The sequence below is a fragment of the Mustela erminea genome, chromosome 11, assembly GCF_009829155.1.
Source record: "Mustela erminea isolate mMusErm1 chromosome 11, mMusErm1.Pri, whole genome shotgun sequence".
NCBI classification, from domain to species: domain Eukaryota; kingdom Metazoa; phylum Chordata; class Mammalia; order Carnivora; family Mustelidae; genus Mustela; species Mustela erminea.
The window spans coordinates 68,642,624-68,656,728 of NC_045624.1; the positions used below are offsets into that span (position 1 = coordinate 68,642,624).

A 14,105-nucleotide genomic window follows, 5' to 3' on the forward strand; every position below is an offset into this window, starting at 1 on the left:
AATACAACAGCATAACGCACCCCTTAAAGTCTGTTGCAGAAAAGTGTTTAATGATGTGATACAACAGAATGTATTAGTTAAGTATAGGCTCTGAAGTCTGATCCGCTAGATTTATAGCCAGGCTCTGCCACTTACTTGCTGTGTCCATAAAAGAAAAGCCAACAATTCCTTATATATACAACAGAAATAATAATATACATATTTAATCATAGCTATTAGCAATAATAACTAGTAAATAAATAAAAATGATAAGAAAATACAAAAAGCATGGAAGACAGCTTGACATATCATTCATAAGCACTCAACAGATACTATCTTAATGAATAAAAAGCATAAAAACCCACAAAGCTATATATTCAACTGATCCTTAATTTCATTAAGTAAGTAAACAAAGGCATAATATGCACAGAAAAAAATCTGCAAGGAAATTTTAGTATAGATCAACTCTAGATGTTGGGATTACATGCAATTTTTATTGCCTTCTTTACATTTTTCTCTGTTTTCTAAATTTTCAACAATGAACATGCATTACATTAAAACTTTAAAATGTTTTCTAAAATTAGCAAATGTTAATTTGATACTTGAGGATAGCATTTCATAGAGACAGTCTAAAAAGTTTTCCTTTAGTCTAAGCATTACAGGACTTGTTTTTTATTAAAGATACACATGTGCATAACAATAAAATAACTAAAGGTTCTGGACTCAAGGATCTAAAGTCTATAACCCAAAGCCAAAAAGGCATGGTCTCAAAAAAATATAAAGGACGGGGGAATTAGTACACATAGCTTTGAGCTTCTGCTTGTCAACAGAAATTCTGCAATGCTTCTTATACACAACTCACTTAAATAAGCAGAAAATAAAACACTATGTATAGCACTTGCTAATTTTCTTAATTCATCTGTGTACACGTACTTTTGTTCATGCAGGGAAAAAAAAAAGTCTGGAAAAAGTACCAAAAGGTAAAAACAAAAAACAAAAATTTGTCAACCCCTAAAATTCTATACACAAAGAAAATATATCTTAAAAAAAGCAAAGGTGAAACAAAAGGATGATTTCAGGCATAAAAATTGAAAGAATTCACCATCATCAGACCTGGTGGTAAAATGTTAAAGGCAGTCCCTCAGGAAAAAAAAATAATACGAGATGGAAATATGCAACTCACAAAGCAATGACGAGCACTGGAAATGATCCCTGAGAAGACAGAAGTGACCCAAGCTCTATACAAAGCACTCGGTGCAACAGGGACAGGGACAACAGATATTTGGCACAGATTTGGTCTTTGCAGTCACACCAGTGTGAGGAAGAGGCAGCCCATGATTAAAATGCAGGTTCCTGATCCTACATAATTCTTCCTGCCTGCCTCAATACAGACAGCATTAAGAGGATGAAGAGAGCTCAGTGCTATTTGATTATTATTTTCATTAAAGGAATATTTATTTTAAAAAGTCCTCATTTCAAAAGTGTTACATTCATTAAAGGAAAAAAATGAAAATCTGATACACAATTAAAAAACACCAAGGAAATAAAACCACCTTTAATTTAAAAGAGAGAGGGAGAGAAGGAAGTTCTAGTGAGTTTGATATTTTGAGAGGCATTTTAATTTACCATTTCATAGAGAAAGACTGTGTGGTGATTAAGGCGGAGACAAACTCAAGAAACTAAAAAGAAGCAGAAGAGGGAGGAGAGGTAAAGAGGACTAGACAGGGGATAAGAGAAGTAACACTGGTTAAAAAGAAAGGGTAGCAATTCGGGTTATTACTGCCATCATACACTGACCCTACAACCCACTAGACCATAAACCAGCAAGGTATTTAATACAAAAATGGTTGCAACAGTAGAGAAAAAGGTTTTCCTACAGTAACAGTGATAATCTCTCAAATCTTGGTTCATAATTAGAAGCACAAAACAGACGAGGCATGAGTCCTGGTGGTAAAAATTAAATGGACAGCTCTCTGAAGCAGACCATCCCCGAGCACAAAGACTACAGACGACCTGGGCTTTCCAAATGTTTTACAGAAAGACACAGGAAATAGCCTGTTTTTTCCCGGAAACACTGCCTACTGGAATGGAGTGGACAGGAATGTCGCTGGCTGGTCATAGTTTTCGTGTGCTAGTAAACAACAGTGCACAACTCCTCACCCTCCACTGTATTCGTGATCTCCCTCAGCTCGGAATCTAAAACCCAGACCAATGGGGGTAAGCTTACAAAAATACATATGCTGGACGGTTCCCGGCTTTGTTTAATGTTCCTGGATCGTTACCTACTGACATGATGTATCTGGGAAGGGGAAACACCACCACAAATTCCACCTCACGGGGCTTATGTCAACAAAGCATGAAGGAAAGGGAGACCAGCTGGAGCAACACTAACCAACTCTGGTCAACACAAGTTCCCCCGAAATGCCACATGGTGAAGTTTTAAACGTATATGAAAATACGTCCATATCAAAGCAGTAATATCCCAACTCTCTAAGGGGTGAATAAGCAAAATATTTGATGAGGAGAGTGACACGAGGTGTGTGCACTGAGAGAAAACCCTCGACTACGGGATTACGACAGATGGACACAATTAAAACAGGAGTTTCCATTCAGGTTGTCCCGGGCCTGAGGGACACCCCGGGGACACAGATGGGTCCTGCCCCAGGGGGCATCTGCTGCAAGGGAAGTTAAGAGTAAAACTCTTCATCTTTTTACATGTTGTTGCTACCCAAAGCTTGTCAAGAACAATTAAAATCATCTGAAAACCCTGAGAGGCTTGAATGAAGGTAAACTACATAACACCCTCCTTTCACATTTGATAACTTTTTCCAAAAACTACTGACCAGGACAGTGTTCTCAAATGATGACATGCAAATGCCTGAGAAACAAACCTAGGAGCCAGAAACAAAGTAGATCCCAAATGCATTTTTAATTTGCCTCTTTAGCACAGTGTCATTCCCATTGTTTGTCAGGACTTACTCCATCCACTACCAGCATTTTCAGTTGTGGTATCTTCAAGTTGATTTTGCTTTACAGATTCATGAAAGAGAACTGGAGAAATAATTCATGTCCTGTATACCAATCATAAAATGGATGGCAGCAAAGCTAATGGTTTTATCATTAACATTATTTTTACTAAATATTAATTTTAACATAATAAAATATTTATTATTTAATAATAAATAAAATGCACTTACTAAGATTAATATTTATTTTACTAAAATTAATCTTATTTAATGACCCTTGTACTTATTCTTTTACTAAAAATGTAAAACTAAAACAGATGGTGGAAATGGCTACCGACTCATGTCACTTGGCTAAATTGCAAGTTACTCTGTAAGAGGCAGGGTAGCACAAAAAGGAGAAAGAGGGAGAGAAAAGAAAAAGAAAAGAGGGAGAGCGGCGTTGGGCAGGAAAACGTTAGGCCTAAGTAAACATTCTGAAAGTGGTTAACGTGCAAGTATTCAGATTCACTCATCAACAAGTACTTACTGAGCACCCCTATACTTCAGGCATCATATGACAAGGTACAGACAGACAGGAAAAGCTTGACAAAACAAAATTTCGAATGCAGAACACACTATCAAAAAGTAAGGAAGATTCAAAACTTTTTAACCACACCCTGGATGCACTAGAGACAAACGCTCACGGCAAATTTTCAAAAGTGCTCAAAATATGGTGAGTTTATGAGATGCTTAGAAGGGGTTAAAGCAATCAAAAAAGGTTTCTTGTGCGGGGGCAGTGAATGGGGAGAAGGGAGGAAAGAATGCTCTGGGTTAGTCTGTAAGTCTGTTTATTTAACATATCTTGAAGGTAATGTGACTGAATAGGAGATTAAATTGAAATGATTTTCTTAAATAGAACTAAGAAACTAAAGCAAAGAGCGCCTGGGTGGCTCTGCCAGTTAAGGACAGACTCTTGATTTCAGCTCATGTCATGACCCGGGGTCATGGGAAGGGAGCCCACTGTCAGGCTCATCCGCGTCCAGCTCCGCAAGCCTCCCAGAGTCTGCTTATTTCTCTCTCCCTTGGCCCCTCCCCTACTTGTGCACACACACTCTCTCTGTCTCTAAAAAAAAAAAAAAGAATCTAAAGTAAGCGAGAAGGGTTCAAAAAAAAAAAAAAACTTTAAACCTTTTAAATTATAAAGAACACCTAATCCAGAACTTTCATTTTGTCCATAACTGAGGTCTGAAGAGTAACTTTCCTGAGGGCACATGATAACTTTATTATTTTTAGTTGTAGTTTAATATATATACATATGCCTTATAAATTCTCTGTAGGAAAATGAAATATTCCATATTAGCTGAAATTTAAAAAAAAAAAAAAAAGCCCACACTGACTAGAGCCATTCAATATTTTGGTATATATTAATTTTTTGAGAGAAAGAGAAAGAGAAGTTGGGGGAGGGATGAAAAATAGAAAACATATCCACAGAAGAATGGTCTCACGCTGATCAAAGTGCTTCGTAAATCCTTAAAGGATATTTTTCTATATCCATCAAGTAGACATAGCTTTCAAAAATATTAACTTGAGGAAGCATCAACTGTTTGTTTTGCAATTATTTTACACTGATAAATTTTAAACAACAAGCATTTAAATATTGTGCAAATGAGCACAACAGTAATGCTAGAAATAGTAATATAATTTTAAAGATGTGAACACTTCCACAGGTCTAATAATAAGACTATATATACACATATATATCCTCAATTTGTAAACACATATAAAACAAAAAGTATGAATTTAAAGATCTCTAAAGTTCCTCTGTACTTTTAAAATTTTATGATTCTATACATATTTTATATATCTTTCTATAGTTTTTCATAACATTTCTCATAATAACTATTTTTAAATAAATTTCAAGCTTATTCCTACTTCATTCAAGAACAGTTTCATACACAGACAGCACTGTGGAAGGTTTTAATTTACATAGGCATACTGAATGCTTACAGCAACCCTGCAATGTAGATAACATGAAAATTAAGCTGATTTGTTCAATATCCTATATCTGGTTAAGTAGAGGGAACAGAATGAGACTCCTGGTCACATGTTCCCAAAGATTCTGCTCATTTCACCAAACTGCCTTCCTTAGTATATTCACTGAGGCATTTTTTTTTTTTTTAAGATTTTATTTATTTATTTGACAGAGAGAAATCACAAGTAGATGGAGAGGCAGGCAGAGAGAGAGAGAGGGAAGCAGGCTCTCCGCTGAGCAGAGAGCCCGATGCGGGACTCGATCCCAGGACTCTGAGATCATGACCTGAGCCGAAGGCAGCGGCTTAACCCACTGAGCCACCCAGGCGCCCCTCACTGAGGCATTTATTAAGCATCTATTGTAACAACAGCAGGATTACTATCCTAGGTAAACATCCATTTCAAAGGACTGAGGAAATGCACACTGGGACTGACAGAGCCAAGTTCTCCTGCCGGTGGAAATACTGAACCTATGTAGGACAACAAGTCAAAAAATAGGTTAACGAAAAACAAACAATTTTAAAAGTGAGTGGTGGGAAAACAAAACGGTCTGAGTTTAGAATAATGGGAACTGGCTAAGTGCTGAATGCTAAAATTTCTACCTTTTTATTTTTTAATTAATTTCTATTTTGGTTTGGTTTTGTGGCCCATGTAACTTAAGAGAGATGGTTCATAATAATTTCATATTATTTGAATACTAACAACAAGAAGTATTTCCTATCATTGTGGAATAGTTTTTAATTTTTTTGTGAAACTTAAAGAGAAATGACACAGATTTTACAAATAAATTTTAGCTCACTTGGAAGAAAGTTTCTACATCAATAATGGGAAATCTATGCTACTACCATTGTATAATTCATTGAAAGGGTAAAGAGGTTATTTCGTTAACCATCTGAAAAATGGGGGAAGACTGTTAACAAATTATTTTGTAACACAAATATTAATATCCTACTTTGTTTTAGGTGTGATACACATTCACTTAACTGAACATTCACTCAAAAGATTCATGTCAGGCCTTCTCTATTCAAGTGAAGGCTATACAAATAAGGCTACTGACAGATGTGGTCCCAAACCTCATGGAACGATATGATACTGGTGGGGCTTTCCTTTTAAATAAATCAATTTAATTCCCCTTAGTATCTGTGTTTATCAATATGTACACTTAGGATTATGAAAGAAATAATGCTACTATATGTCCCACAGGAGATTTACAAATGATTTTCAACATACTTGATCATTCCTTGATAATATCGTTAAGTGAGATACACTTAAAACTTGAAAAAAAAAATCAAAGCCAGTTACTCTGTGCTCTTAAAAAAAATAAGATGACCTTTCTTTGAATTTGGCCCTCATCATGCTGGACCTACTTTTAGTTCTACTGCCAACCCCTGCTTCAGCCCCAACCTGATGCAGCAGAAATGTTGAGTGGGGACTCATCAGAATCTTTAAAGATACTTGCAGGCTGAGATGACGAAAGCTAAGACTTAAAACATCAATCAGTCAACATGCTGGTGTCCACCCAGATTACCCAAGGTGGACACTTAAGTAAAGACTGTTGGAGTCCTCTCCAGAACATTTAATTCCACAGGTTTAGTTAGCACTCAAGAACTTGTGTTTTCAGACAGAATACATTTTGAAAAATGTGATTTCCAGAATTATCATCATTGCAGGGTTAAGGTTCCTATTATCCCTTCTACCTCTGTCATTCTCAAAAGGGCCAGAAATATTATCACTTGTCTCAATACTTCTGAAGTGAAAACTATATGCTGATCTCCACAGGACATATTCCCAAACAATATACACCCACGTTTCTGCCCATTTCTCACTAGACAGAGGGATGACAGGATAGGATAGGTACCAAAGTGAGACAGACGGAGACAGAAGACCCAACCACCCATTTACCTAACATACATTAAAGAAAGCAGGCATTCTACTGGCAAGTCATAAAGTAATTCAAGTGTTTTAACCTTTTCCATTTCTGAGACACACTCTATAATTGTCCTAAAAAAATCAAAAGAAGAAAGCTACCACTGACAGAAATTTCCAGTAAAGTTCCTAGAAGATTTTAGTTATTAACAACCGTAGTTAGCTTACCTGCCATCCCTCTGAGCAGCACCACCTTCTGTTACTGTCTTGACAAATATTCCCAGCTTTTCAAGTCCGGCATCTGCTCCAACACCCATTCCAATAATGCTTATACCAAGTCCGTCCTCATCTATGAAAAAGGGAAAAACAATGCAACAACCTAAGTTTTACACTAGCCCACAATTAGGTGGAGGTTTTTTTTGCTTTTAGTTTTGTTCTTCATGGACTATATGACACATTCATGACACACTTGTCTTGGCAGAATATTTTTTTCTATGCTGCTGGGGAGCAAAGATGTTAAACAGGAGACCCCCAAAAGGCTTGTGAGTTTAATCTCATTTTATTACTGCAGTTGGCTATTCATTTGCGATCCCAAGAAAAAGCAGAAATTTGATCATGGAGTAATCAATCTGCCTTGAAACACACCCTCTCTAAATAATACATTTCAAACATAAAGGCATACATACCAAAACACATATATATTATTTTAAATGAATGTGATCATAATATATCTAAAATTTCCCCTTCATTTACATGGTCTTTGGTTTTTTGGTTCATGTCCCCATTCATGTTTAATAAGGTAGCATGTGTCTTTCAGTACTTTCCTACTATCCAAGCATTTAAAGTATCAACAGCTACAATATATATGTATATATGCATATATATAAATGTATATACATATATGTATATGTATGTATAAACATGGCTCATTTTTCCTTCCTATTTGCTTTATACAAATAAGATCGTATTAAAGCTAGTTCTCTCTGCAGCTAATTCAATGATACTTCATGGATATCAACCTACATAGCCTTAAATCACTTCTAATGATTGCATAATATTTTATGGTGAGATGGTATCATAACTTATACAACCACTTCTCTACTGACAGGCATTCATTTTAGTTTCCATGTTCCTCTTCTGGTGAACAAAACTGACAAAAACGTTTTTAAATTCCTTTACAATAATGTGTTTATCCATATTTCCATGAACATATGTATCTTAACATCAAGGAAATAAAAGATAAAAGATAATAATAAAAGATTTCACATTCCACATTTTTTGGTCAACACTGAAAGTTATTGGTTGATAGCGTCAAAGTCTTTGGAACCATACTGTATGGGCTACATAAAAAAAGCAGACACTCTCTAATCAACAGCAAAGGGTTGTCAAAGGAAAACTGGCTCATCCAGTCAGCAGAATGCTTGAAGCTTTTAAGACTTCTTAGCAATAACATTTAATACACTAAGCATTCTTAATCAGTAATCTCTTGAACTGGGCTGATCTCATTGATCATTACTACTTGTCATCAACTTCTGCTTTAAGTGTTTCTAAGTCCAATTTATAATCCTACATCTGTATTCTACATATCGTTTGGGAAAAGCGTGATTTGTTTACTCAGTTGTGTGCTAAAGAGAGCTCCGTAGAGTGTTCTCCCTGGAGGACCTGATCAATGTGATCCCCAGATGAACGTACTTCCGCGTTGACTTTAGGCAGGGGTGCCCCTCCAGCATGAGAAGTTTAATGGTGACTACTGTACAAGTCATCACCGGAGAAGTTCTTTCATTCCTTGTATTTAAAATGTCTGCACACATGTGATTTCCCACATTCATTTCATTCTCATTGTTTCTCTGGTATAGATACTCAAGTTGATCCAGAGGCTTTCTCTGGTTAAAAATTTTCAAAACATTTAGGATTTCTCTCCAGTAAGAGTTTTCTGGGGAAAAGAAAAATTAAATCTGTGCTAAAGGCTCTTCCTCACTGGTCCCATGTGTAAGTTTCCTCACACCCACAGGAACTGTCCTATTTGTATGGTTAGCTATACAGCTGAACTCTTCCCCACATTCATCATATTCCTAGAGTTTCCTGGTGTGGAAATCTATTCGTGTTGGTGAAAGGATGAATGATGACCCAAAGCCTTCCCACTGTTTACATACATGTACGTGTTTCTCCCAGAGTGTTTGCTCTTGGTCGTTTAAGGGATGATCACTGCAGACTCGTCCACACGAAGTAATGCCATGAGGCTTCTCTCCCATATGAAATCTGGTATATATTAAGCATTTAGCTGAATTCTTGTTCACATTCATTGTATTTACAGGAGCTTCTCTTCATTATGAATTACCCCGTGTCAAGCCAATGTTGGGCTATAAGTGAAACTTTCTCACACGCAGTACATTCAAAGAACTCCTTTCAAATGTGGATTCTCTGTACCATCATGTCATTAAGTAGTTCCTTCCTGTAAATAGCCTGCATGAAAATTATGTCTTCATTTTTAAGTGCATTTCCCTGCCTGAACTCAGGCTTTAGTAAAACTATCTTTCTTCCTGCCTTAGCAACTCTGTTGCTCTCACTGGAAAATTACTCAGATTTGCAGAGCTGAAAACCCAATTGTTGGAAAAGTGATAGTAGCTTGAGCCATCCTCAATTCCAGTGCTGACTGCCTGAAAGATAAGATGTATAACGGAGAGACAAAGGAAGAACACAATCAACACTGAGACCAGATGCCTCATTTCATGTCTGCACAGCTTTCTGTGAGATGTGTCAGGCATGGGTGAAGTCCAGAGCCCTATCCTGGAAGGCCACGGATTCTTGTGACTGCCAGGAACCCAGGAGCCACCTGGTCTTCCTCTGTCTATCCCCTCCTAGGGAGAGGCCAAGCCCTAAGTAGGCACAGCAGCCAGGAAACGGCAGAAAAGACTATGAGGCTGAGTTACTAGGAAAGATGCTGTCACCACACTCTGAGCTCAGAGCTTATTTTTTTCTCTTAGGAAAGAAGCTCATGTTGGCTTAGCATTCCCCCTTATTGCTCGTGAGATCTGAGACTGTACTCATAGGAGCGTGGACCATTAGATGTCCTCTTCAGTAAACTGCCATGTTTTTCTAATGAGTTTTCCCTGTCTTTTTTTTTCTTTTTGAAGATTCTTAGCATATTATACATATTAACTCCATGTCATTTATAATGAAGATGCCCCCCTCAAATTTATCATTTATCTATTGCCTTTGTTTGACAATATTGCCTTTAAAAGCTTAAAATTTTGGATTGATTGACTGGTCCCTCTTTCCTTTTCTAACTTCTGCTTTCCCACTTTGGTCAAGCCCCTCCTTCAACATGCCTACAGGATTTATGTGGTCTTATAAATTTTTTGTCAAATACCTTTATTACTTTATTTTTAATATTTAACTAACCCATGAGGAGTTGTTTTTTCACATAATATAACACAAATGAAGGTGTCCAACTTTATATTCTTCCACAGTGATGCTCAGTTATGCCAGAACAATTTGTAAAGCACCCTATTGCTCCTAAATTAGAATACCATACATGTCATGTAGTAAATTCTCATGCATACTAACATCTTTCTCTTGATTTTTTACCTTGTTCCACTGATCACTTGCTCTGTGAATACGATTTGTTCTGACTATAGAGGCTTTACATTATATTCAGATATTTAAGAAATTAAGACTTTTCACATTCTTTTTCAGACTTCCCTTAGGTCTTTATTTTTCCATATATAATTTAGTATTACAGTATGCAATCCACTCTCCCAATCAACACTGATGGCAGTTCTATTCAAACTGCATTAAATTTATGTATTAATTTATAGGTATCACAGAGGAAGAATAGGAGGAACTTTTCCATACTGAGTCTTTTCATCCAAGAATATGATACATCCTTCTATTTGTTTACATCTTCTATCAGTCAAAAAGATGGATTTTCAACAGATAAATATTGTTTATTTTCATGATTAATAAGCATTTTGTTTTTTGTGCTACTGTAAATGAAACATTCCCATTTTCATATTTATGTGCTTGAGTAAATATAGAGAAAAAATGATAAATTTTCTTATATGTATGTGGCACCTAACCTCCTCTTACATATAATCTTATCAATTCTAATATTTTAAAATAAGAATTAGTTCAGCTTCTCATTACAGTTTTCATATATGTAATTATTATACATATTATATAATAAAAATCAGCAAAAGGTTACTTTTCATCTTTTGTCTTCTACCATTTATACTATTTCATTTAAAGAGCATTTCACATCAGACTCCTGGTTTTAACTGAAATACTTTATTTACTTTTTAAAATGCTTCCTTAATTTAAAAGTAATTAATTTATTAACTACTTCATTAATTTATTTACTTTTTAAAATGCTTCCTTAATTTAAAAGTAAAATTTTTTGTTTGGTATTATAATATATAGTTTGTATCATATTTAGATCTTCACACACTGACAAACTATCAGAAAGAGCAATTAAGAAAATAATTCCTGGGGCACCTGGGTGGCTCAGCTGGTTCAGCATCCAACTCTTGATTTTAGTTCAGGTCATAATCTCAGGGTCCAAAGACTGAGCCCTGAATTAGGCTCCATGCTGGGTGTGAGAGATTCTCTCTCCTCCTTTCCCTCTGCCCCTCCCCCCACCAAGTGTGCTCCCTCTTTCTCTCTAAAAATAAATAAATAAATCTTTTAAAAAAGAGGAGAAAAGAATTCCATTCACAATTGCATCAACAAGAATAAATTACCTAGGAATTAACTTAACCAGGAGGTGAAAAATCAGAAATTCTTAAAGCTGTAAGACACTGATAACTGAAGACACAAATAAGTGGAAAGACTATCCATACTCAAGGATTTAAAGAATTAATATTAATAAAATAGCCATACTACCCAAAGAAACCTACAAATTCAATTCAATCTCTATCAAAATTTCAATGATTTTTTTCACAGAAATAGAATAAACAATTCTAAAATTATGGCACTACAAAAAAAATTCTAAATGGCTAAAGCAAACTTAATAAATAACAAAGCTAGAAGCATAACACTTCCTGGTTTTAGACCGTGTCACAAAGCAACAGCAATCAAAACAGTACAGTACTGCCATAAAAACAGACACAAAGATCAGTGGAACACAAAAGAGAGCTCTAAAATAAACCTATGCATATTGGGTCAATTAATTTATGACAAAGAAGCCAAGAATATACCACAGGGAAAGGATGGCCACTTCAAATAAACGGTGCTGGGAAAAATGGACACATATAAAATAATGAAACTGGACCCCTATCTTATACCATAAATAAAAATCAACTCAAAAGGATTTAAAGCTGACATTCTTCCTAGAAGAAAATAGCAGGTAAGTCCCTTGACATCAGTCTTGGCAAAGACTTTTTGGATTTGACACCAAAAGCAAAAATAAACAAGTGGGACTACATCAAACTAAAAAAACTTCCGCACAGCAAAGGAAACCATTAGCAGAATGAAAAGACAGCGTCCAGAATGAGAGAAAATACTTGGTAAGGGGCTAATATCCAAAATATATAAAGAACTCATGCAACTCAACAGCAAAAACCAAACACCTATTAAAAATAGGCGGAGGAAGCGAACAGACATTTTTCCATAGAAGACATACAATGCCACCAGTTACATGAAAAGGTTGTCAACATCACTAATGATCGGTGAAATGCAAATCACAACTACAGTGAAAAATCACCTTTTTAGAGTTAGAATGTTAGAATGGCTATCATCCAAAAAATGAGAGGTAACAAGTGTTGGCAAGGATACAGAATAAGGGGAACCCTTGTGCACTGTTGCTGGGAACACAAACTGGTGCATCCATTTTGGGGAAACAAGATGGAGGCTTCTCAAAAGACTGAAAATAATTTAGTTCTTTTCTAGCTTAATTTTCCTAGCTTCAACTTTGATTTTGTGAAAAACACAAAAGAGTCTATGAAAACATTTACTTACAAAACATTGTGTTTAAAGAAGAAAAATAAAACTGACCAAGTTACAGAATACTACCAACACCTGAAAAGCCCATTCTGTACCCCTCCCTGGTATCATAACTCTTCCCTTGGTAACCACTGTCCTAAATATTGTATCAGTCATTCCCACCATTTTTAAAACCACTTATTAAAACCATTTATTTGTGTATCTCTAAACGTTACACCGTTTAATTTTCACTGGCTTTGAAATTTAAATAAATGGAATTATACTGAATGGCTATTTCTGTGATTTGCTTTTAATCTCCCCCCCCCCCCATCAATTTCATGTTTGTAAGAATCATACACACTACTGCATGGAATTGAGCCTCCTTCATTTTACCCTTTTCTGTCATTAATGAATATTTGGATTATGCTCATTTTTGCTATTATAAGCAAATACAATGGCCCACAGCCAAATCCCACAGCTGTTTTTGTATGGACCATAAGCTAGGACTGGTTTTCACATTTTAAATGAATGAAAAATGTAAGTACCATTCTTACATCTTTTTAACCTCAAATGAAAGTGTCTCTTAATGGGAACAATTAACCAGTCATGTCTGGTGTAACGACCGGTATTCTCTACATTTTTGTGACCTAAGTAATTTTATACCCAATAATTTGTTTTCAACTCTTTTCCCCTCACCTTTGCTGTTTAGAACAAGTTGTTTCTTTTCCTCCTTGCTAATCGGGAAGGAGGCAGGTGTGTCCTTTAGATCCTTAGATACAGCAACTTTCCTTCTTTCACCAGGAGAAGAGCTTTCTGGGACAGATACGGGATTCTTTGATGCGTGAAACTGTATGTCTGCCTCCCACGTCCAATGTTACAAGTGAGAAATCTGATGCTAGTCTAATAATGTGGCTTTGGCAAGTACCTTTGCTTCTTTGTTTGCACTGATTTGAGCACGGTATTTTGTAAAATTCCTACTTTATATGTTGATGATGAGGACTTCTCCCAGGCTATGCCTAAGTACAGGTGTTTTTCAAGTCCTCTCTCAATCAGTTGGCTAACCCCTTCCAAATAGGAGACTCCAGTCTTTTCTGAGCTCAGGAAAAATTCTTCCGTGCTTTGTCTAATATGTCTCTCATCCTCTGTTGTCTTTTCCCCTTCTGTCACCTATAGTTTATATGTTGGGTCTCTGTCATGACTTTTCATGAATGTTTGCTCTGTTGTTTAAGAATTAGTTTGGCTCATTTCTTAGGCCTGACCTTCAAGGTCACCAGTTTGAATCTCAACAAAACCATCTTTTCCTCTTCAATTCCTCTACTGAAATTTTACATTTTAAAATCAGTGTTTTTGTTGTTTGTTGACTGG

The 14,105-nt window shown here is 36.0% G+C and overlaps 1 protein-coding gene across 10 annotated transcripts in view; it reads right to left on the minus strand.

Moving 5' to 3' along the window:
- PPP1R9A (protein phosphatase 1 regulatory subunit 9A) overlaps positions 1-14,105 on the minus strand; it is a 304,191-nt gene that overhangs the window by 122,747 nt on the left and 167,339 nt on the right. For all 10 annotated transcript variants that reach the window (XM_032306040.1, XM_032306049.1, XM_032306048.1 and 7 more), the window contains exon 4: positions 7,050-7,170. In XM_032306040.1, the coding sequence (XP_032161931.1) occupies positions 7,050-7,170 (121 nt within the window). The remainder of the gene's footprint in view (positions 1-7,049; positions 7,171-14,105) is intronic.